The sequence below is a fragment of the Urocitellus parryii genome, chromosome 3, assembly GCF_045843805.1.
Source record: "Urocitellus parryii isolate mUroPar1 chromosome 3, mUroPar1.hap1, whole genome shotgun sequence".
Lineage (NCBI taxonomy): Eukaryota > Metazoa > Chordata > Mammalia > Rodentia > Sciuridae > Urocitellus > Urocitellus parryii.
Window position 1 is genome coordinate 27,167,203 of NC_135533.1, and position 19,850 is coordinate 27,187,052.

A 19,850-nucleotide genomic window follows, 5' to 3' on the forward strand; every position below is an offset into this window, starting at 1 on the left:
TTTAAAAGGAAGTTTGCATTGTTTCCATTATATCATTGTAACTACTAGTTATATTAAAGTAATTACAAAGCTGTGGAAAAAGATATTCATCTGTGTAGCACCTAATACACACTGTACATCGATTAAGGAACCCATTAGAGTACATAAAGAGGGTCACCAAACTAGTTAAGGACAAGATCGAGGGTTTTCAGAACTGCACGTTTCACATCAGCACTACATCTCACCCCCACGAGGTGGGACGGGTGGTGGGTTCATTTACATTGGAGGAAAGGCGCCACTGCTTCACACGCTGTGGGTAGTGGAATCAGAATCAAGGCCTTTGTCAAAAAATAACAACTTCTGCAAAAGATGTGGACTTTGGAGGTAAACAGACCTAGATCCAAACCAGGGGATGCACTGTACGGGTGTTCAGGGCCCCAGAAGCCCTAGCCGAATGCCCACGAGGATTACATTACCAACATTCGGCATTCTAGCCAAACTGTTAGGGGTTCTGAGATTCTGCTAATTATGCTGAGGTCCAGGCTGGGGTGGGGAGGTGTCAGGACCCCGGGCAGTGATGGGTCACAGTCTCTGAGCAGAGTCCGCCTGTGCGAACCGGCACCCAGGGACCGCTACACTCCCACTGGCTAGAGTCGCCAGGCCTGAGGAGCCATGTGCTGGCCGAGGACATGGGGCCAGATCTTCCTGCCGGTTCTACTTTCCCTCTTTCTAGTCCAACTGCTTATCAGCTTCTCAGATAATGGTTTTTCCCAAATGTACAGAAAAAGAAAGGAGGAGAAACAGAAACGAAAGACTTCGATTGAAGAAGGTGAGTGCACCGGACCTGAGGCAGTCTTTCCGGGACCGAGCTGTCCTAGCTCACTAAAATGTCCATTTCAGGAAAACTTGCACGTGGGGCCTGGGGTTGTGGCTCAGTGGTGGAGCGCTTGCCTAGCACGTGTGAGGCACTGGTTCCATCCTCAGCACCACACAAAAGTCAATAAGTAAAATAAAGGTTTTGTGCCCATCTACAACTTAAAAAAAAATCTTTTTAAAAATTTGCATTTGATGTTCTGGACAAAGTCACTTTTAAAGGCTACACATTTTTGGGAGAAAACCCTATTAAATTGTACTCGATTTGCTTTGTGGATTAAAACAGGTTTAAATTTGGGAAAGGGATGTTTTTCTCCTTCTATTGGCATGACCTACATATATCACAGAAACTTTATGCTCTGAATAAGCTGCAGAAATTCATTCTAATCAGACCACACTCAATGACCATAATGGCTCCTTTTCCTTAATGTTCTAAGTTCTCAGCTAATAAATTGCTTAATTTGTTGTCTTTTTTTTTCTCCTTAAGAACTAATTATTTCACTTTGAAAGCTTTCCTTTGTTTTCCTCCCCAACTGAAGAAATTTTGAAATGTTAAAAGTCATGCTGAGTTGAATTCATGGACCTGAAAATAAGGTTTATAATATCTTAAATTGGAATTGTATAGATAGAACAGAGAGAGAGAATTACTCAGAAAATCTTGGCCCTATAAAGCCAAGATTGCCATTTTTAGGAAGACAGAATAATTACTGCTGTCTCATTTCCAGAGTATAAAAGAATGCTAGCTATGTGTAGGCAAATCAGTCTTCCTTATTAAAACCCAACCCACAGCTCTCAGCTTTGTACTGAAATAAGAATCTCCTTTGAGGGGGAGGGAGAGGGGATGGGCAAAGACTGAATCAAAGAAACTATCTTGCTTCCTGTGTCTCGTTTTCTCCATAGATTTTTTTTTTTTTATGCTCTTGATCACTTCTAAACACAATCCTAAACTGTGTTCCAGAGTCACTATGGCCCCTTCTTATGAACATCACCTAGGAGCCTAAACCAAAGGGTAGAAACCAATCTTTTCCTTGGTTGCCTAGCAAAAGGAGTCATATAGTGGAATTTTTCAAAAGACTTTATTAAAATGCTGAAGAACAACAACAACAACAAAAAAAGTAAACAGACAAAAGGAATTTAAAAATCACAGTTAACAGTCTGGTCTCCAGAGATGGAAGTTCTGATTCTAGCTAGCTCAGCTGTAGGGCTGACCAACCCTGGTTCATGCTTCTGAGGAAACAGCTTGAGTCAGCAAGTCAGGAGCTCCCAGAGAGTTGGCCTCCTAGCCTCAGGCAGGTTCCCCATTGTGCTTGCACTTAGCTTTCCCATTCAACTAGGATCTGGATTCTTAGACATCACACTTTTCATTTCCAATACCTAGAAACCTTCACTGAAATCCTCACCTACACTGCTACCTCTGAGTGACAGTAACAGACAAGACTGTCGCATTTCCCATCAAGCCTTGAGTTTAGGTAAATATTTACTAAAAAGTGGCTTAGTTTAGTGACTGAACTTGAATTTTCAGGTTTAAGTGTTTCTGCCCCTCGCAGAAATAGAATGTGGACCTTATGCAGAAATACGATAAAAAACAATTCTGGTATTGAAAGGCCTGGATCAAATTCCACCTCTTCCATGATGCCTTCCTTGATCTACCTAATCTGAGTGAATAGTTGATTCTATATTTAGCTGTGCCTCTCTGACAATTCCTATTTCATTCTGAAAGGCAGACCAATGACAAAGACAAGGACAGAGGCTCTTACTGCCTGGACTCACAGCCCAGCTTCATCATTTGCTAGGCCCATATATACCATGGCAGCTTTATTATCAGTAAAATGAGAATAGTGTCATCCTCAAGTTGTCACTGTGAGGCTCAAATGAGTTCATACATATTATGCATTCACAAAACTGGTGAATGTAAGGGATATATATATATATATATATATATATATATATATAATAGTGTTTTGGGGGGAAAAAGATGAGAGCAATAAGAATCCTTGAAAAACAAAAGGCAATTGAGACCAGACTGATGGGAAAAAAAGTCACAAATAGGAGAGGATTAAAGTTCTGGGGTCCTTACAAGGCCAGCAACTGTAAATACAAAGAACCTTAGGAAATATGTAGAGCAACTGTCAAGTAATCTTGGAGCACTACTGCTGATTGCCCCTCCATTTTCAATTGTCTTAAGCAGTAGACAGTAGAAACAGCAGAGGCAACTACCCATTATTAGCAATGAATGTAAATTCTTGGCCTAGAAAGCAAGCAAAAGATATATATGACCTGCCTGGTACATATACTCCTTAGTTCCTAGGAGGCCGAGGCAGGAGAGTTGCAAGTTAGAGGACAGCCTCAGCAATTTAGCAAGACCCTGTCTCAAAATAAAAATGTGGGGATGTAGTTCAGTGGCAGAGCACCCTAGGTTCAACCCCTCAATATCTATCTCTCCTTTCTCTCTCTCTCTCTCTCACACACACACACACACACACACACTCATACACAAAAGATACACTGACAACACATTGAGCCTGATACCATGTTCCAACTCTCTCCCTTTATTATTACTATTTATTATTACTAATTATTACTATTAATGCTATTTCTGCCTCCATAATGCAGAAATAGCATTAATAGTAATAATTAGTAATAATAAATAGTAATAATAAATTACACCTAGACCTAAAAAATGTTCACACAATCTAGAATCACAAAATCCAATGGATAAAGAACCAACTTATTAAGAAACATTTAATAGATTAAAAAAATTGAAACTATAAATTCTGAATATATTCTCACAGAGGATGGAAAGGAAAATATCCCAAAGGAGATGCCTAAGGTAGCAAACAGACCTATATGCTAAAATAGACAGCGAGACTCCATGGATCAGAGAAAGACAGTTTATTACTCATAGCACAGCAACAAGCAGGAGTGTCAGCATGGTAGCACCAGGTTTTTGTTTTGATTTGTGCTCCCAAATCCTATGGAGCAATACAATGGACCCATATGATAGCTATGATTATAGCCAGTTGTGCTGCAGCTAAGGAACTCAAGGATAAGAGTTTGTGACTTTTTATAATAAGCAATAAAAAAATTGAGTTTCCTGAAGTATAAGTAGTTGTGACTATAATCCGATTGTGGTTACCCTGAGATATTCAATTAATTATACAGCTAGATGTAGAATAGTATCAGGGTCAAAGGTGATTAAACCAAGAAATTTGACACATTCAGCAAGAAAATGCAGGGGTACCCAGGGCCTAGGATGGTGGCCTCTCTCAAAACATTAATATTCTCATGGAGATATGCACGAAACAAGAACAAACTATTATGGAAAAGACTAAGTATCCTAAAAATTAAAAATATAAACAAGATGAACATAGTGAAAGAATAAATTAGCAAACTTAATGATAGAACCATGGAATTCTCATAGAATATAGTACAAAGGTCAAAAAATGTAGAACAGGTAGAAAAAATAAAAGAGTTCATGCCAATATTAGTGTAATAGGAATGTTAGGAGGGAGGGGGCAGAGAAATAAAAGAGAAGAAATAATGAAAAAGAATTTACCAAAAACATCTTTACATTTTAAAAAAATGTTTGGTTTGAAGCTAGAATATATAAACCATCGTAAGCAAGTGATTCTTAACTTTAGAAATTATATAAAATTAAAATATCTGGACACCTAAAGAGTCAAAAAGTTTAACACTCCCAGACTCTGTATAAAAAGTCTAGTGAAGGCTATAAGTCAGCAAAATGAAAAATGAATCTAAGGGGAATATGTGAAATTTGAGAAATTGTAATAAGCAAAGAAACTAATAAATGTAAAATAACTGAGTCAATAGCAACTTAAATATATCATAGTTCATATAACAACCCCCAAATTAAAGCTATTCAATAGTAATAAAAATTCCATGTGATTTCTCCTCCGAAATCACATGGGGGAGGAAATGGAGGAGAGTGAAATCATATTAGGATTTTTCTACAAGGAGAGAATGTATGTCTTAATTAGATAACAATAGAAAGGTACATATAAAATTTCTCTTTTTTATATATTTTTAATTCTAATTTGTTATATATGAGAGCAGAATGCATTACAATTCATATTACACATATAGAGCACAATTTTTCATATCTCTGGTTGTACACAAAGTATATTCATACCATTCGTGTCTTCATACATGTATTTAGGGTAATGATGTCTATCTCATTCCACCGTCTTTTCTAACCCCATGCCTCCTCCCTTCCCCTCCCACAACTTTGCCCAACCCCACTATGAATCAGCTTCCTTATATCAGAGAAAACATTTGACATTTGGTTTTGAGGATTGGCTAACTTCACTTAGCTATATTCTTCAACTCTGTCCATTTGCCTGTAAATGCCATGATTTTATTCTTTTATTGCTGAGTAATATTCCATTGTGTATCTATGCCACATTTTCTTTATCCATACATCTACTGAAGAGCATCTAGGTTGGTTACACAGTTAAGCTATTGTGAATTGTGCTGCTATAAACATTGATGTGGCTGTGTCCTTGTAGTAAGCTATTTTTAAGTCCCTTGGGTATAGACTGAGGAGTGGGATAGCTCAGTCACAGCTCAATAATAGAAATAGGAGGTGTGACTTTTAAACTGATAAAGAAAGTGAACAAATAATAGGTTAATGGTATAAGAAACCTTGTAAATGTTACTGAAGAAGGCAGTAAATGTTACTGAAGAAGGCAGCAAATGTAGCAATATCAATATTTGATGAAGAATTCAAGTTGCAAAATTACTAAGTAGGAAAATAAATGATATTTCTTATTGACATAAAATACATCAAGATGACCTATTATGAACCGTTATTCACCTAACAACATAGTTTTGAATACACACATCAAATGCTGGCAGAAATTAAAAGAATATTTGATAAATTCAAAACCACATGAATTCACCTGCCCATGTCCAAAATCAGCATATCAAGTAAATACAATTTGAGGCTATGGAGAATTTTAATATGTAAAACCTTCTTATTCATTTTTTCTCTTAGCTGTTCTCAGAAAAATTCCAGATAACTTTATTTTTTAAACTATTAATTTATTAATTAATTACGATAGCAATAAAAAAGGAAGTTTTGATCTGATATATAGCATAATGTATGTTGATGCTGGGCATCTCTAGGCATTTGAAATCGTGATCCTTCATGGGAGAAGAAAAGAAGACCAAGAATGGAACTTTATGGAGTAGCAAAGGAAACAATCAAGAACAAGAAGAGACAGCCTACAGAATGGGAGAAAGTCTTTGCCACTTGCATCTTAGATACAGATTAATCTTCAGGATATATAAAGAACTCAAAAAACTTAACACCAAAAAACCAAATAACCCAATCAATAAATGGGCTAAGGATCTGAACAGACACTTCACAGAAGAAGAAGACTGGTCAAGAAACATATGAGAAATGTTCAACATGTCTAGAAATTAGAGAAATGCAAATCAAAACTACACAGAGATTTCATCTCACTCCAGTCAGAATGGCTATTATCAAGAATATAAGCAACAGTAAAGGTTGGCGAGGATGTAGGGAAGAAGTGCACTCATACATTGCTGGTAGGGCTATAAATTGGTGTGACCACTATGAAAAGCAGTATGGATTCCTCAGAAAACTTGGAATGGAACCACCATTTTACCCAGTTATCCCACTCCTCAGTTTATACTCAAAGGACTTAAAATCAGCATACTATAGTGGCATGGCCATGTCAATGTTTATAGCAGCTTAATTCACAATAGCTAAGCTATGGGACCAACTTAGGTGCCCTTCAATAAATGAATGGATAAAGAAATACACAATGGAAAATATTCAGCCATGAGGATGAATGAAATTATGGCATTTGCTGGTAAATGGTTGAAAACTGGAGACTATCATACTAAGTGAAATAAGCCAATCCCCAAAAACTGAAGGATGAATATTTTGTCTGATATGCAGATGCTAATTCACAATTAGTAAGGGGAGAGGTTAGGGAAGAATAGAAGTATTTTGGATTAGACAAAGGAGAATGAAGGAAAGGGGGAAGGAGAATGGAATAGGAAAGATAGTAGAATAAATCAGACATTACTATCCTATGTGCATATATGATTACATGACCAATGTAATTCTACATCATGTACAACCAGATGAATGAGAAGTTATACTCCATATATATAGATGTCAAAATACATTCTACTATTATGTATAACTAATTAGAATAAATAAAAAATTATATAAGGCTGGGCATGATTGTGCATGCCTGTAATCCCAGTAGCTTGGAAAGCTGAGGCATTAGGATCATGAGTTCAAAGCCAGCTTCATAAATCGAGGTGTTAAGCAACTCAGTGAGACCCTGCTTCTAAATAAAATACAAAATAGGACTGGGGATGTGGCTCAGTGGTCAAGTTACCCTGTATTAGATCCCCAGTACATATATATATATATATATATATATATATATATATATATATATGATTGCATACATATATATATATACATTATTAATGTGTATATATACATTACATACATATTTATGATTTTATATATATATATATATATCACTATAAAGGGAAGAAAGAAAGAAATAGCAAATACTTCTTTCTTCTGGAACACAACAAAAGGTGGGTTGCCCCCTGATTGGTTTTTCCAGTGAGAGCAAGAATGACTATTAGAGAAAGAGATTGCTGCTTATTTACACAAATGCTCAATTTAAACCTCTTTTATAGACTGACATGAGTGGGGGACATCACCTCTGCAGTTTATTTTGTTGTTTTGTCCAAAACCTAAGTTCACAGTCTAATTGTGTGAAAAACATCAGATAAATACAAATTAAGAGGTGTGCTACAAAATATCTGATAAGTCCGTTCTCAAGACTGTTCAGGTATGGAAAAGCAAGCATGACTGAGAAGTTGTTGCAGACCAGGATAGATGATGATTGAATTCATTGTGATATCCTGGATGGGATTTTGAATTCTGAAAAGGACATTAGTGTAAAAAACTGGTGAAATATTAATAACATCTGGAGTTTAGTTAAAAATAGTACATTAATATTAGTTTCTTAGTTTTGACAAATGTATCATAGTAGTGTAAGACTTTAGAAATGGGGAAACTGGGTGAGAGGTATAGAGGAACTGCCTGTACAATATTTGTGACATTCATAACTCTTAAATTATTCCCAAGTAAAAGTTCTAGTTAACACCAAAAGCTATGGGAAGCAAGTGGAGTTTGGAGGAGAGTGGCTAAGTCTTGTGCCCTTCCTTTTCCTGCTCCTATCTTCTGGATGAGGCCAGCAATCCAGGGCATGGCAGAAGATAGAATCTTTCTCTTTTACCTTGCCTTTTCTTTCACTCAGCTTTCTCATACGGACTTCAAGGATACTTTTGGGTTAATGGAAGAAACACTCAATAGGACTTAATTTGAAAACTGAATTGCAAAATTCTTCCCCAGTCAACTCAGATCTTCATTCAATCAGACAGTTTGAAATTAAATGGAAGTGTCTGATTTTTCTTGCAGATCATGTGAACGCTATCCCCCAAATAATAGGCAGAGTGACTTTATTGTTATTATATCACAGAACAACTAGGGCATTAATTCTAGACCCTTTCTTTAAGAAAATGTTAGAATAATATAATGCACTATCAAAATGCTTTTTTTTCCCCAGTCTCAAAGTTTTCATTCTAGAACTTTCAAATAAGTTATATTGTCTATTTTTTTCCATAAGAATAAAAATCTTTATTTGGGGTAACTTTTTAAAACTTTGTGCCAAAGAGTATGGAGAATTATACTTTTTCAATAGTTAAGAGACTAATTAGTTAACCAGGAATGTGTTGGCAAAATTATGCTGAATAACAAAAGAGTTACTTAAAAGAGGTTTCTGAAGTATGATGTTGTAAATATACAATGATGTTCCAATTTGTTTTTTCATATTTTTTTTGGAAGTTGTTTTTTAGAACTTGGCTAATGGATGTGGGATGATGCCATTTCTTGTTTTTTCGAGTAGCAGGAGGAAATTACAGGATTTAAACAGTTCTGGTGGGAAAAGTATCTGGCTATGTGAAAATAACAAAGTAAAATGTTTTCATATGGATGAATATGGCTTGAAAGAGGAATGTCTAAATGAAATGCACTTTTTTTTATAAAGTTGAGCAATAAATAGGCTTTTGATTTACATTTTTGTACTTAATTTTTTTTCTTGTAGCATGTACTCAAAAGAATAGTTGTCAGTTGTGCACAGAAGATAAGAAAGTAAGTTAACTTTCTTATGAGGCAATTGTCTTGGGAATGTTATAAATTCACACATTTATAATTGTCATCAAAAAGTTATGCTAAATGTTGTTTTATACACTTTTTTATAAAGGAATAACTAATAACAGTTACTAAAATCTATTTCTCCATTTCAAATCATGCTTTGAGAGTCTAGAAGTAAATAATGGAAATAATTTAGATGGAATATGTACTTTCTTCTAGAATATTATATTTTAGAAAGAAAACAATTCTTGGCTTGAAAAAGAAAATCACACTGAAATTTTGGAAGAAGTTTTGGAAGAAAAGAAAATATGTCTTTTGAGATTCAGTGAATATTTCCTTGCCAATTCTAATCCCTAAAGAATAGAGTGTGACACACAGTTCCTCACTCACAAAGTAGTTAAGGTCCTCTTCTCTGATTATTAAATGTCTGACATCTTTATTCTTCACTTCAGATTTGGAAGAAATTAGAAATATCAGAGGCAATGAGGGAAATGGTATTACTTGTGCCACAGACAGCTTTGCAGCAACCCTTACAAAACCATTCTAGTTTAATCTATATTGGAGAATTGATTATTAACACCAAAGACAAAAGAAAAAACTCTAATTAGCAAAGAGGACATTCTAGTAATTGGTATCTGTCATGGTGATCTGCACATACCACGCTGTGCCTCTTATCTTCCTCCAGGTCACTCTTCTGCTTTAATGAGGACTTGAGCTTCTTCTGGCTCATGGAATTCTTGGTCCAGTTTATTCTTGGCCTTGGAAACTTTCTGAAGCCAGGAAAAGCCTAGAAACACTCTATCTCAGTGTCTTCACCTTCTCAACACCATGCATAGGATATCACTATAGGATATCACTTCCACCACATACTCTGAACCCTGCACAATTTACACTGAACATCACTTTCTCATTTCCCGACATGGTACCTACTCTTTGGACTTAACAAGAAAGAGTACTTTTCAGTCCTTTCACCCTCTCCTTTTTCCTTCAAGATTGTTGACTCTTTCTTAATGGACTTCCTTCCTTCCTTCCTTGTGAATTTTCATGGCTGTTCACCTGGATGGAATATTCTCCTGCTTTTTCATTGCTAAATATTTTACACTGGAAATATTCAAATGTATAAAAATAGAGAAAACAGAGTTAGGCACTATGGTGTGTGACTACAGTCCCAACTACTTGGGAGGCTGTGGCAGGAGGATCACTTGAGCCCATGAGTTCAAGGCCAGCCTGGTAACATAGCAAGACCCCGTCTCAAAAACAACAATAACCTGGCATGATGGTGCACTCCTATAATCCCAGTGGCTTGGGAGGCTGAGGCAGGAGGATCATGAGTTCAAAACCAGCCTCAGAAAATTAGCAAGGCCCTAAACAATTTAGTGAGACCCTGTCTCTAAAGGACTGAAGATGGGCTCAGTGGTTAAGTGCTCCTGGGTTCCTGGGTTCAATCCCCAGTGCCAAAACAAAAATCTAACAAAAAGTGTGTGTGTGTATACACACACACACACACACACACACACACACGTGTGTGTGTGTGTGAAGAGAGACAGGATAGTATAATATAGTATAATAAATTTTATACATCCTATACCTCCAAGAATTATCTCAGTCAACCTTGTTTCATCTATGCCCTCCCTCCCACAATTGATTATTTTGAACTAAATAATGATGTAGATACCATATCATTTATTTGTAAATATATAGGTATGTATGTCTAATACATAAGGTCTTTTACTTTAAAATATTACAAGTCCATGATCACACCTAGAAATTAACAGTGACTTCTTAATATCATCAAGTTCCCAGGAAATAACCAATTAGCCTTGTTTCATGTTTTTGTTTAGTTCAGATATATATGCTGAAACTGACTGCTATATAACTTAAGTTTCTTTTAAACTATTTATTCTTTTCCCTCTGTTTTTTTCTTTATTACAACTTAATTGTGACAGAAGCTAAATTGTTTGTCCCATTGGGTTTCCTACTGTCTGGGTTTTACTGATCACATCCAGGTTCCTCTTTTCCCTGATTTTTTTTCTTGATACTAGGAATGGAATCCAGGGTCTTGCATATACTAGGCAAATTGTCTACCACTAAACTATGCCCCTGGCTCTTTTTAGTTTTATTTTGAGACAGAATCTCCTTAAGTTGCCCAGGCTGGCCTTGAACTTGTGATCTTCCTACCTCAGCCTCCTGAATAGCTGGGATTACAGGTGTTCTCAGCTGTTCTGTTCTTATAAACTGGTAATTAGATATAGAGGATTAATAAAGTTCAGTTTAATTTTTTGGCAGGAATATTTCACATTGAAAACTTTTATTGAAAGGTGAATGAGGACTGTTGTTTAGCATTTGATGATGCAAGCAGCGAAAAATGATTCTTGCCTGAATCCATTATATTCTTGGGAGTTACAACAACAACTACTACTTTAATAGCCTTGCCCTCTTATTTTTAACCGTGCTGGATCTATATTTCCCAGCTCTGATGGGTCCTTCAGTCTATGTATTCATTTACTGTGCATTGTTAGCTGATTGCTGCTCAAGCATATATCATGAGAATCTGCATTAGTACCATTACAAATTCACAATTTCTGGATTCACCTGAGCCCAAATGCTACTCAGTACTTGCTTTTGGTTGGCAGCGTTTCCTAAAATGCCCCATAGCAGTAATTTCAAAACTTTGTGACCATCTTTAAGGGTCCAATCTTATCCCACACCCCATTAATCTACATAAAAATAGAGACTTTAGGTATAAACTTCACTCCCCAAATCAGTACATTTACTGTCATTTTTTACCCACCCTTACCATTCCTCTTAGAAGATTACTCCTCCTGTTCCCCTACACCCCCTTTAAACTTACATACATTTTTTAAATTGTAACTTGTATCATATAAATTGTTTTTGTTCTCACTTTCCCTCTGTTCTCAGTTCCCTGGACTGTCTATGTTTTAGTCATCTTTGCATCTGTAACACTTCACATATTTCCTAGCACCTGCAAGCATTCAGTAACTACTGAATTAACTCAAGCCATTAGAAGAAGTTAAATTACATTTAGTACACTGTATAATGGAAAAAGGTGGATAATTTTATCCTAAAACTTTTCTAAACATAAGTGTCTATATGGCAATTCTGGGGATATATGTATTTGAATGTAGTTTTTAAAATATTACCAGTACCTCATAGAAATTAACTGAAGGATAATTCCCATAGTCAACATAGAATTAGGGTATCATCTTTTGAAAAAGATTCCCTGTCCTCCCCCGATTTGGAAGGACACAGGCTTTCACTGACAGCTCTTGCCACCTCCCAAACTCCCAGAGAGAGTGCCAGGATTTATAGATGGTAATTCATGAAGCAACCAAGAATACTTGAGTTCTTCTTGGACTAAAAAAAGGATGAACAGATGTTGTGATATGTCTGGGACTGTCCTACTTTATGTCCTTAGCTTCATTGACCCAGAGAAATTATTTATACCCACTGCTAGTTTCCCAAAGTATTCTACTTAGAATGATAAATGATATGCTTATCTTTCTTAGCTGTAAGAGAATATTAACTGGATCCAATCTAAAACTTTTCCTTGAAATTAAAAAGTGTAGGCAGACCTTCTTAAGAGTTAGAATATATTCTTACCAAAACCAAATCCACAAAAAAGCAACTCATTCATAACCCTACCTCACAACACATTAGTCATGAATACACCATGTGAAAAGAAAATTTTTGTTGATATATTCTTCTCCATTATTAATAAAATTTCTAAAGCCATACTGACTAAAACAGGCTAAACACTGCTTTACTTGGATACTCATTGCTATTTAGAGTTGTTATGCATCATTGTGAAATCCTTTAAATAGTTCTTAATTGTGATGTTACAATGGTGAGACGGTCATAAATAATTTTTATTTTTTGCTAATGAGAGTTATATGACTGAGTTTTGCAACTGACTTTAAAAATAAGAGTAGATCCTAGGCTTTCTTCATAATCAAATCTTTCTACTTATTGCATCCTGATATGGATTATTAGGATAGAAAGGTGTGAAGTTACAACAAACCTAATGGACTTGTGAATCTCCCACAGTCTACCTTATCTATTTAATAGTTCAAATAAAATGACCATTACTTACATGTTGGTAAAATATAAATGCCACAACTCCTACCCAACAACGATACCCATTTTGTTATCTATTTTTCTGAAAAAGTATGTGTACATAGGCACAAATGCTTGTGATAGTTAGGACATGGAGTAGGGGAAGGTGAATAGGGCTTCACCTATTCAGGACCCATCACAATCCAAGAGAAGATGATCCTTCCAAATTATTCTATACAACTCCACCATAGCAGACTTTCCCTCTTGCCATGTGGCAAGACTTTCATGCTGTCATATCTTCTGTATTCAAGTCCTTCCTTTTCTGTACACATTTGACCCACTCCTCAAGACTTAGGCCAACCTCTCCTTATTCTTTGAAAGAAACCTTGTGTAGTCACTCCAGCTAAAAGTGAGCTCTCCTCTTAATTCCTATTACATTTTGTACATGTTCCAACACTTTGAGAGAATATTCTTTCACTTAGAAATGTATGTAATTTTGTAAAGTGTACATATTTTACCCACCCATTAAATTGACCCTCCAGAAAACAAAAACAGTGCCTTGTACACCTGTCATCTCTTCTGCATCTAACATTTACCAATATATATCCTGTAAATGCTCTTTTTTTGTGTTCAGTGTCCACTGTTTTCAAATCCCCCTTTGCATAATAATACTCATTTTCTATTTCTTTGCCAATATAATATTAAGCCATTTTATACAATGTTAACAAACTACTAAACATAATTGTGTACCTTCCCCGTTTGCAATTTTTTCATTTCAGTGATATTTCTTCATTAAATAGAGATTTCAATGTCCATATAAGCTTACTAAAACAGGCTTCTACCCTAAATTGGGTACTCTAATTTTCCTAAAGGGCAATTATAATAATTACCCTAAAGCCTTTCAGCTGGCTTCTCAGTTGTTACACTAATAAGAGATGGGAGGTTGGTAGGAACTCTTTATATGGGTCTTCTTCCTTACCTACAAGAAAAAGATCCTTGTAATTTGTCCTAAATTATACATTACCAGTCTCAGGATGTTGAATATGTTATAATTTTCCTCTGGACAATGAGTATGAAGTTGTCATTTTTGAGGACATTTTAGACTTAGTCAAGATAGTTAAGGTATCACATTTTTGTTGTGGTAAGTGGGAGAAGCCAATGCAAACTAATTTAATGAAAAAGGGGAATTCACTGGCCCAAAAAATTGGGTAGCCTTATTTCATGTTCAGTTGAATCTCAAAGGATATTATTTGCATTTCTCTTTCCTTTCCTCTCTCCTGTATATTGACCTCATTTTCTCCCACAGTAAATGGGCATTCTACATACAGCTGTAGAAGAGGCTGGCTGCCAGCAAATATCTCCCAGTGTCTGTATATAACTCTGAAGAAGAATATAATTGGCCATATTTGGACCTATGTTCAGTCTAGCACTAGCTACTGGGCCAAAGTCTAGGCTGCTCTTGAGTGCCTGGTCAAATGACCACTCTAATAGTAGGAAATGGGAAAGGCAAAGATGACTGACAGCTAGCTGAAGGATCATACAGAATTGGGGAAAGAGTTTCTCAAAGGATAAGGGTATGATTATCAGAAAAAGGAGAATAGGAATGCAAAACAGAGAATATTTAAAAAGAAAAGGAATAAAACTACTTCAATCTATGGTATCTCACCCTTTTCCCGGTCAGAACATGAGTATTTTATTTTCGTCATTCCCATATTTTGAAAAGTGCTCCTAGAAAATTAATGCCACTAAGTCTCAACTAAAATTGGACTGACCTCAAGTCACTGTCAAGGTCTAAGTCTGGAATCTCAGAGAGATGTGTTACTCTTGAATTATGCTTGAATATGGCTCCTTAGGCTTTGTTCCTTTGAGTCAGAATCAGTTAAATCAACTCCCAAAGAAAAGAGAAAGCAATATTCAATAGAAAAGAGAAAGCAGGATAACAACAGTAAAACCTCTCATTTAGAAGACACCATAGTAGTCAGTGGCCCTATGTCATATTGAATCTATAATATACTCTGTTGAGTTTCCCTGGCTGAGAAGTGAGTTGGTTGGTCACCAGTCAGTCTGCCCCTCGCTTGGTCTACTGAAACAGCTCCCTTTTCCTTTTCCAGGGTTTTCAGGGACCCAGTAGAGAGAAGTATAGGAAAGAAAGTCTTCTCTGAGCACTGTGCCGCTATCAGAGCTTCCCTGCTGTGGACTAGGTTACTGGAGCCTGGGAATCAGCTCAGCAATTGTGTTACCACATATTCCTCTCTGCTGGGTTCAAGTTTATTCTGGAAATTTATCTTCCTTAAAACTCTGCTAGATGGAATGGGCTTGATTTTTCAAAACTCTGAGAACTAACAACCAAGACTAAAGTCTCCCTATAAGATAGTCCTTGAGGGCTGGGGTTGTGGCTCAGCGGAGAGCACTTGCCTTTCATATGCGAGACCCTGGGTTCAATCCTCAGCACCACATAAAAATATATGAATAAAATAAAGGTATTGTGTCCAACTACAACTAAAAAATTAAAAAAAAATGGATAGTCCTTGAATCTAGGTCTTATCTTTGCAGTTTCAGTCTTTAAGGGACAGTCTAAGAATACAGGACCCATTCAGCCTTAGTGGCTTCAGTCCAAGATTTGCTTAAATGACTTGACCTTTGATCTTGGCCAACACTGAAAAAACAAACAAACAAACAAAAAAAACTTAGCCATCTCTTGTTCTCAAGCAGTGTCTCTGGGGTAGTTCTTTACATTGGGTGAATCATTACCTTTCCTGGTTTTAGGATGCATAGCAAGAGGTGATTGGAAGGGACTTGGAACCACTCTTACAGAATTGGTTACCAGCACAGAGCCAGGCTGCTTAGCTTCCAATACAAACTCTCCTATTTACTAGCCCTGTGACCATACTGTATAAGTCATGTAGTTGCTATGTGCCTTATTGTCCCCATTTATAGAGTGGACATAATGGTATCTAGCACACAAAGTTTTCAAAAGGATGGAGTGAGAATGTGTGAAAGACAGAACAATACCTGTCACATGGTAGTTCCTATGTGACAGCCATTTTTACCACTCTGTCCTTTTTTTCTTTTTCTTTTTTTTCAATTCTTTCTTATAATAGTTTCTAATAATAGTTTTCACCATTGTGCCTTTTTTTCATTTACTACAGCAAGGGACTTCAGCTTTCTTATTTACACATGATTACTTGACCACCAATGAGCAGAAGGCAGAGGGAGGTGAGATAAGCCTAATTGATAACACCACCAGGGCCATGGTAACAGAGAAAGATTCCCCAGAGGAAAGAGTGGTTTCTGCAGACAAGGGGAATAGGAGAGTATTGGAGACATTTTAAAAACTATCTAATGCAGCCCTTATTACTGCTTTGTGACATAGTATCTTGGGTTTAAATGCAGAGTCTGAGAAAGGGATCCAGATCCATGCGATTTTTCAGTGGCTGTTCGTTAGCAAAATCCCATGAAGATATGAAGGATTCAGGAAAACAAGGGACGAGAGCCAAGAAAAGATAGGGTCTCAGCTAAAGCCCACATTTGCCCTGAATCATGGACAGCTCTTGAGGAAAAAGAAAAAAAAATCAGGGGCTGGGGCTATAGCTCAGTGGTAGAGCACCTGCCCCTCAGGTGTGAGGCACTGGGTTCAATCCTCAACACCACATAAAAATAAATAAATAAATAAATAAATAAGGATATTGTGTCCATTTACAACTTTAAAAAAATCACATAGCAGAATTGTCCCTGACTTAGGCAAGGATGCTTATGGTTTTGAACCCCATACCAGTCAGTTACTGGTCCAGGGTGAGGATAATCTCAAGAGCAAGGTGATTCTCATCTACCAAGGGGAGTCAATCAAGAGCAGGGGAATTTGTGAGTCAATCGCAGACAAAATTTATTGCTGCTGAGGTTTGAGTGCTTGGGCCTGGTAAAGAAGACATGGGAAGGCCACCAATAACATGTACTACAAATAATAAATCATGATGATGATGATGGCTGTTATTTATTGAATACTTGCTGAACTAGTAGTGAAAACTTACTGTGATTGGATTATCACATCTGGACACTGCTTTGATTATTATTATTTTCTTTCTAAATACAGTGTATTTGGTGCAATGAAGAAAAGGTTTGCAAAAAATTTTGTTTTCCATTTGCTGGGTGTCCATTCAATTCTATATTTTGGTCAAACTGTAAAGGTGAGTTTTCCTTATTTAAATTTATATGTACTTTATTCCACCAACTTGCAAGTAGTAGTGATTTGCTAATTTGAAGCATTTAAAACTATCCTATTTACTTTATTAAAACAGCAAATCCAGGGATGTACATCAGTGCTCCCTAGACCCCATACATGCTTATTGGTTGTTTCCAGCCAGTGTAGATTCAGATTATGAGCCACCATTCCAACTGGTGGATGTCTTGCCATCTGACTTGTTAAATACTTTAAATTTTATTTTTAAAAGTTTCTGAGGTATGATATTCATAATCTAGTTAAGGGGGGTTTGTATTCTTTTGTTGTTTTTGTATTCCAAGAGATTCTTATAAGTGAGTTCTGGAACTAGGATATCATTGAGCCCAATAGCACTATTATAACATATTTCCTCAGTGAATGTAGTCTATATTGAGAAATGCCCTTCAAAACCAGGACTCCCTAAGACTTTGCAAATGTCAATCATCCAAACATCTTTAAGTCATATTTGTACTGTCAAACTTTTGGGATGTTCTATAGAATGTATCAAGGTAGGAAAAAATACCTGTATCTTTAAGCTTTCCAAAAATTTGAAACAAAAGACTTTCCATCTGAAACCCCAACTATATGAGAGAACCCATCCAGAACAACCAGCTATCTCTTTTTTATTAATTGAAGTGAAAAGATACAATTTTGCCCTCAAGTCTCCAGTGGCTTCAGGTACTATCAGGTATATGTAAAGCACAGGTGTTTGTAGTTTATAAAGAAGCATTTAGTATGTATTTAGTATGAATAGAAACTCAAGTCTCCAATTTCATATTTTTCCCTCCTAGTTTCATTTTACAATATACCAGTACAATAAGCTGCATAGTAGAGGGGAATAAAAAGTTTGTGAGAGTTAGAAATCTTCTTTCTTAGCAAGCCTGGGCTGAGTTTTTGATAATGAATCAAACAAAAAACCACATCATGATGTCTATGTGCATCCTTATAGTTAGTAATCTGAAAGATCTGCTATTTTATCTATTGAGAAAGTACCAAAAATGTAATTCAAGAAAAAATAATGGAGAAAAATAGATGAGAGCCTTAATCATTTACCAAAATAGAGAAGATTTAAAGGTTACCTCCTTTTAGCACCCAGATTATTTTTATATGTTGGTGATTATTGTATTAAATGCAGTTTCATTGGAATTTGTAATACATGTTATTTTATCATTATTTTCAATAATGATTTGTAATGTGTATCTGATAGTCACATTACAAATGATAATAGAAAGGATAAAGATGTAAGAAATATTTTCTATTATTAAAATATATTTCTTTTCATATGTTTCAGTTGACATGTTTGGAATCGTGATGCTGATACTCACAGGAATATTATTGATAGCTTTTCTGTGGTATTGCTGTGCCTATTACCATTTCATGCATGAGTATGTTTATTTTATCCTTGTATTCTTATGTTGTTTTAGTATTCTAGGAGTTTCTTATAAGCAAGACCTGGAACGAGGATATTATTGAGTCCAATAACACTATTATAATATAATAGTTACAATGAAATTATAGCATAACACTTTGGAATACTATCAGTGAAGAGAATGCTAAGCTCATTATTAGGAAATGTTTTATGTTTTTATGTCATAAAATAATATATCCACATGGTAAGGATAAGTTAAAAAGTACAGATATTATAGCTTGAAAAGAAAAAATAATTAATTTTCCTATTTCCAACACCTTCTTTCCAGATATTATCCTCTTAGTTACAAATGTCAATCATCAAAACATCTTTAAATCATATTTGTACTGTCAAACTTTTGAAATGTTACATAGAACATATTTTGTACTTCTTTTGCTGGTTACTTCCTCTTATTTGAATTAGATGGTCATATCTTCTTTTCATGACTTCTTTTTTTTTAAATATTTTATTTTTTTTAATAGTTGGACACAATACCTTTTATTTTATTTATTTATTTTTATGTGGTACTGAGGATAGAACCCAGGGCCTCACAGGTGCTAGGCAGTGCTCTACCGCTGGAGCCACAACCCCAGCCCCCCTTTTTTTTTTTTTTTTTTTTTTTTTTTAGTACCAGGAATTGAACCCAGGGGCACTCAACCACTGAACCAGATCACCACCCTTTTTAAAAGTTCATTTAGAGACAGGGTGTTGGGGTTTAAGTGTGCAGAGTTTAGCTCCCTCAGCCTGACACTTTGCAAGGAGCTATGGCTGTGATTTAGGTCAGCTGAAGGCAAGCCTCAGCTAGGAGGAGGAAAAGTTCTCTTCCCCTTATCGCAAGACACAAGCTTCTGCATGGTTTGGCCTAGAGGAAGAAGCTTCCTGCATACTGGACCTGGGAACAGTACATTCGGGGATTAAATAATGTCTACAAAGAACTTTGGGAGGGTACTTATCAAAAAGAACAGGAACAATTTGAATTTAGCTCCGTGTACCTGATGAGGCATGATATTTGGGCTATGTGGGTGAAGTGTTACTGAAGAATTGCTTGCTTTGTTAGAAGAAGA

At 36.0% G+C, this 19,850-nt stretch overlaps 1 protein-coding gene across 1 annotated transcript; it reads left to right on the forward strand.

The window, feature by feature from the left end:
* The first annotated feature begins 651 nt into the window (after nucleotides 1–651).
* Nucleotides 652–18,851, forward strand: Pttg1ip2 (PTTG1IP family member 2). The gene is made up of 4 exons (XM_077796420.1): nucleotides 652–808; nucleotides 9,039–9,085; nucleotides 17,253–17,346; nucleotides 18,670–18,851. Exons 1-4 carry the CDS (start codon nucleotides 652–654, stop codon nucleotides 18,849–18,851), a joined length of 480 nt encoding a protein of 159 aa, XP_077652546.1.
* The last annotated feature ends 999 nt before the right edge of the window (nucleotides 18,852–19,850 follow it).

Bases quoted from the DNA above. Each gene is read 5' to 3' on its own strand.
- Pttg1ip2 (XM_077796420.1), top strand. From the start codon at position 652: ATGTGCTGGCCGAGGACATGGGGCCAGATCTTCCTGCCGGTTCTACTT. The intron at 809-9,038 runs GTGAGTGCACCG...TTTTTCTTGTAG, and splicing joins AAAGACTTCGATTGAAGAAG to CATGTACTCAAAAGAATAGT. The intron at 9,086-17,252 runs GTAAGTTAACTT...TTCTAAATACAG, and splicing joins TGTGCACAGAAGATAAGAAA to TGTATTTGGTGCAATGAAGA.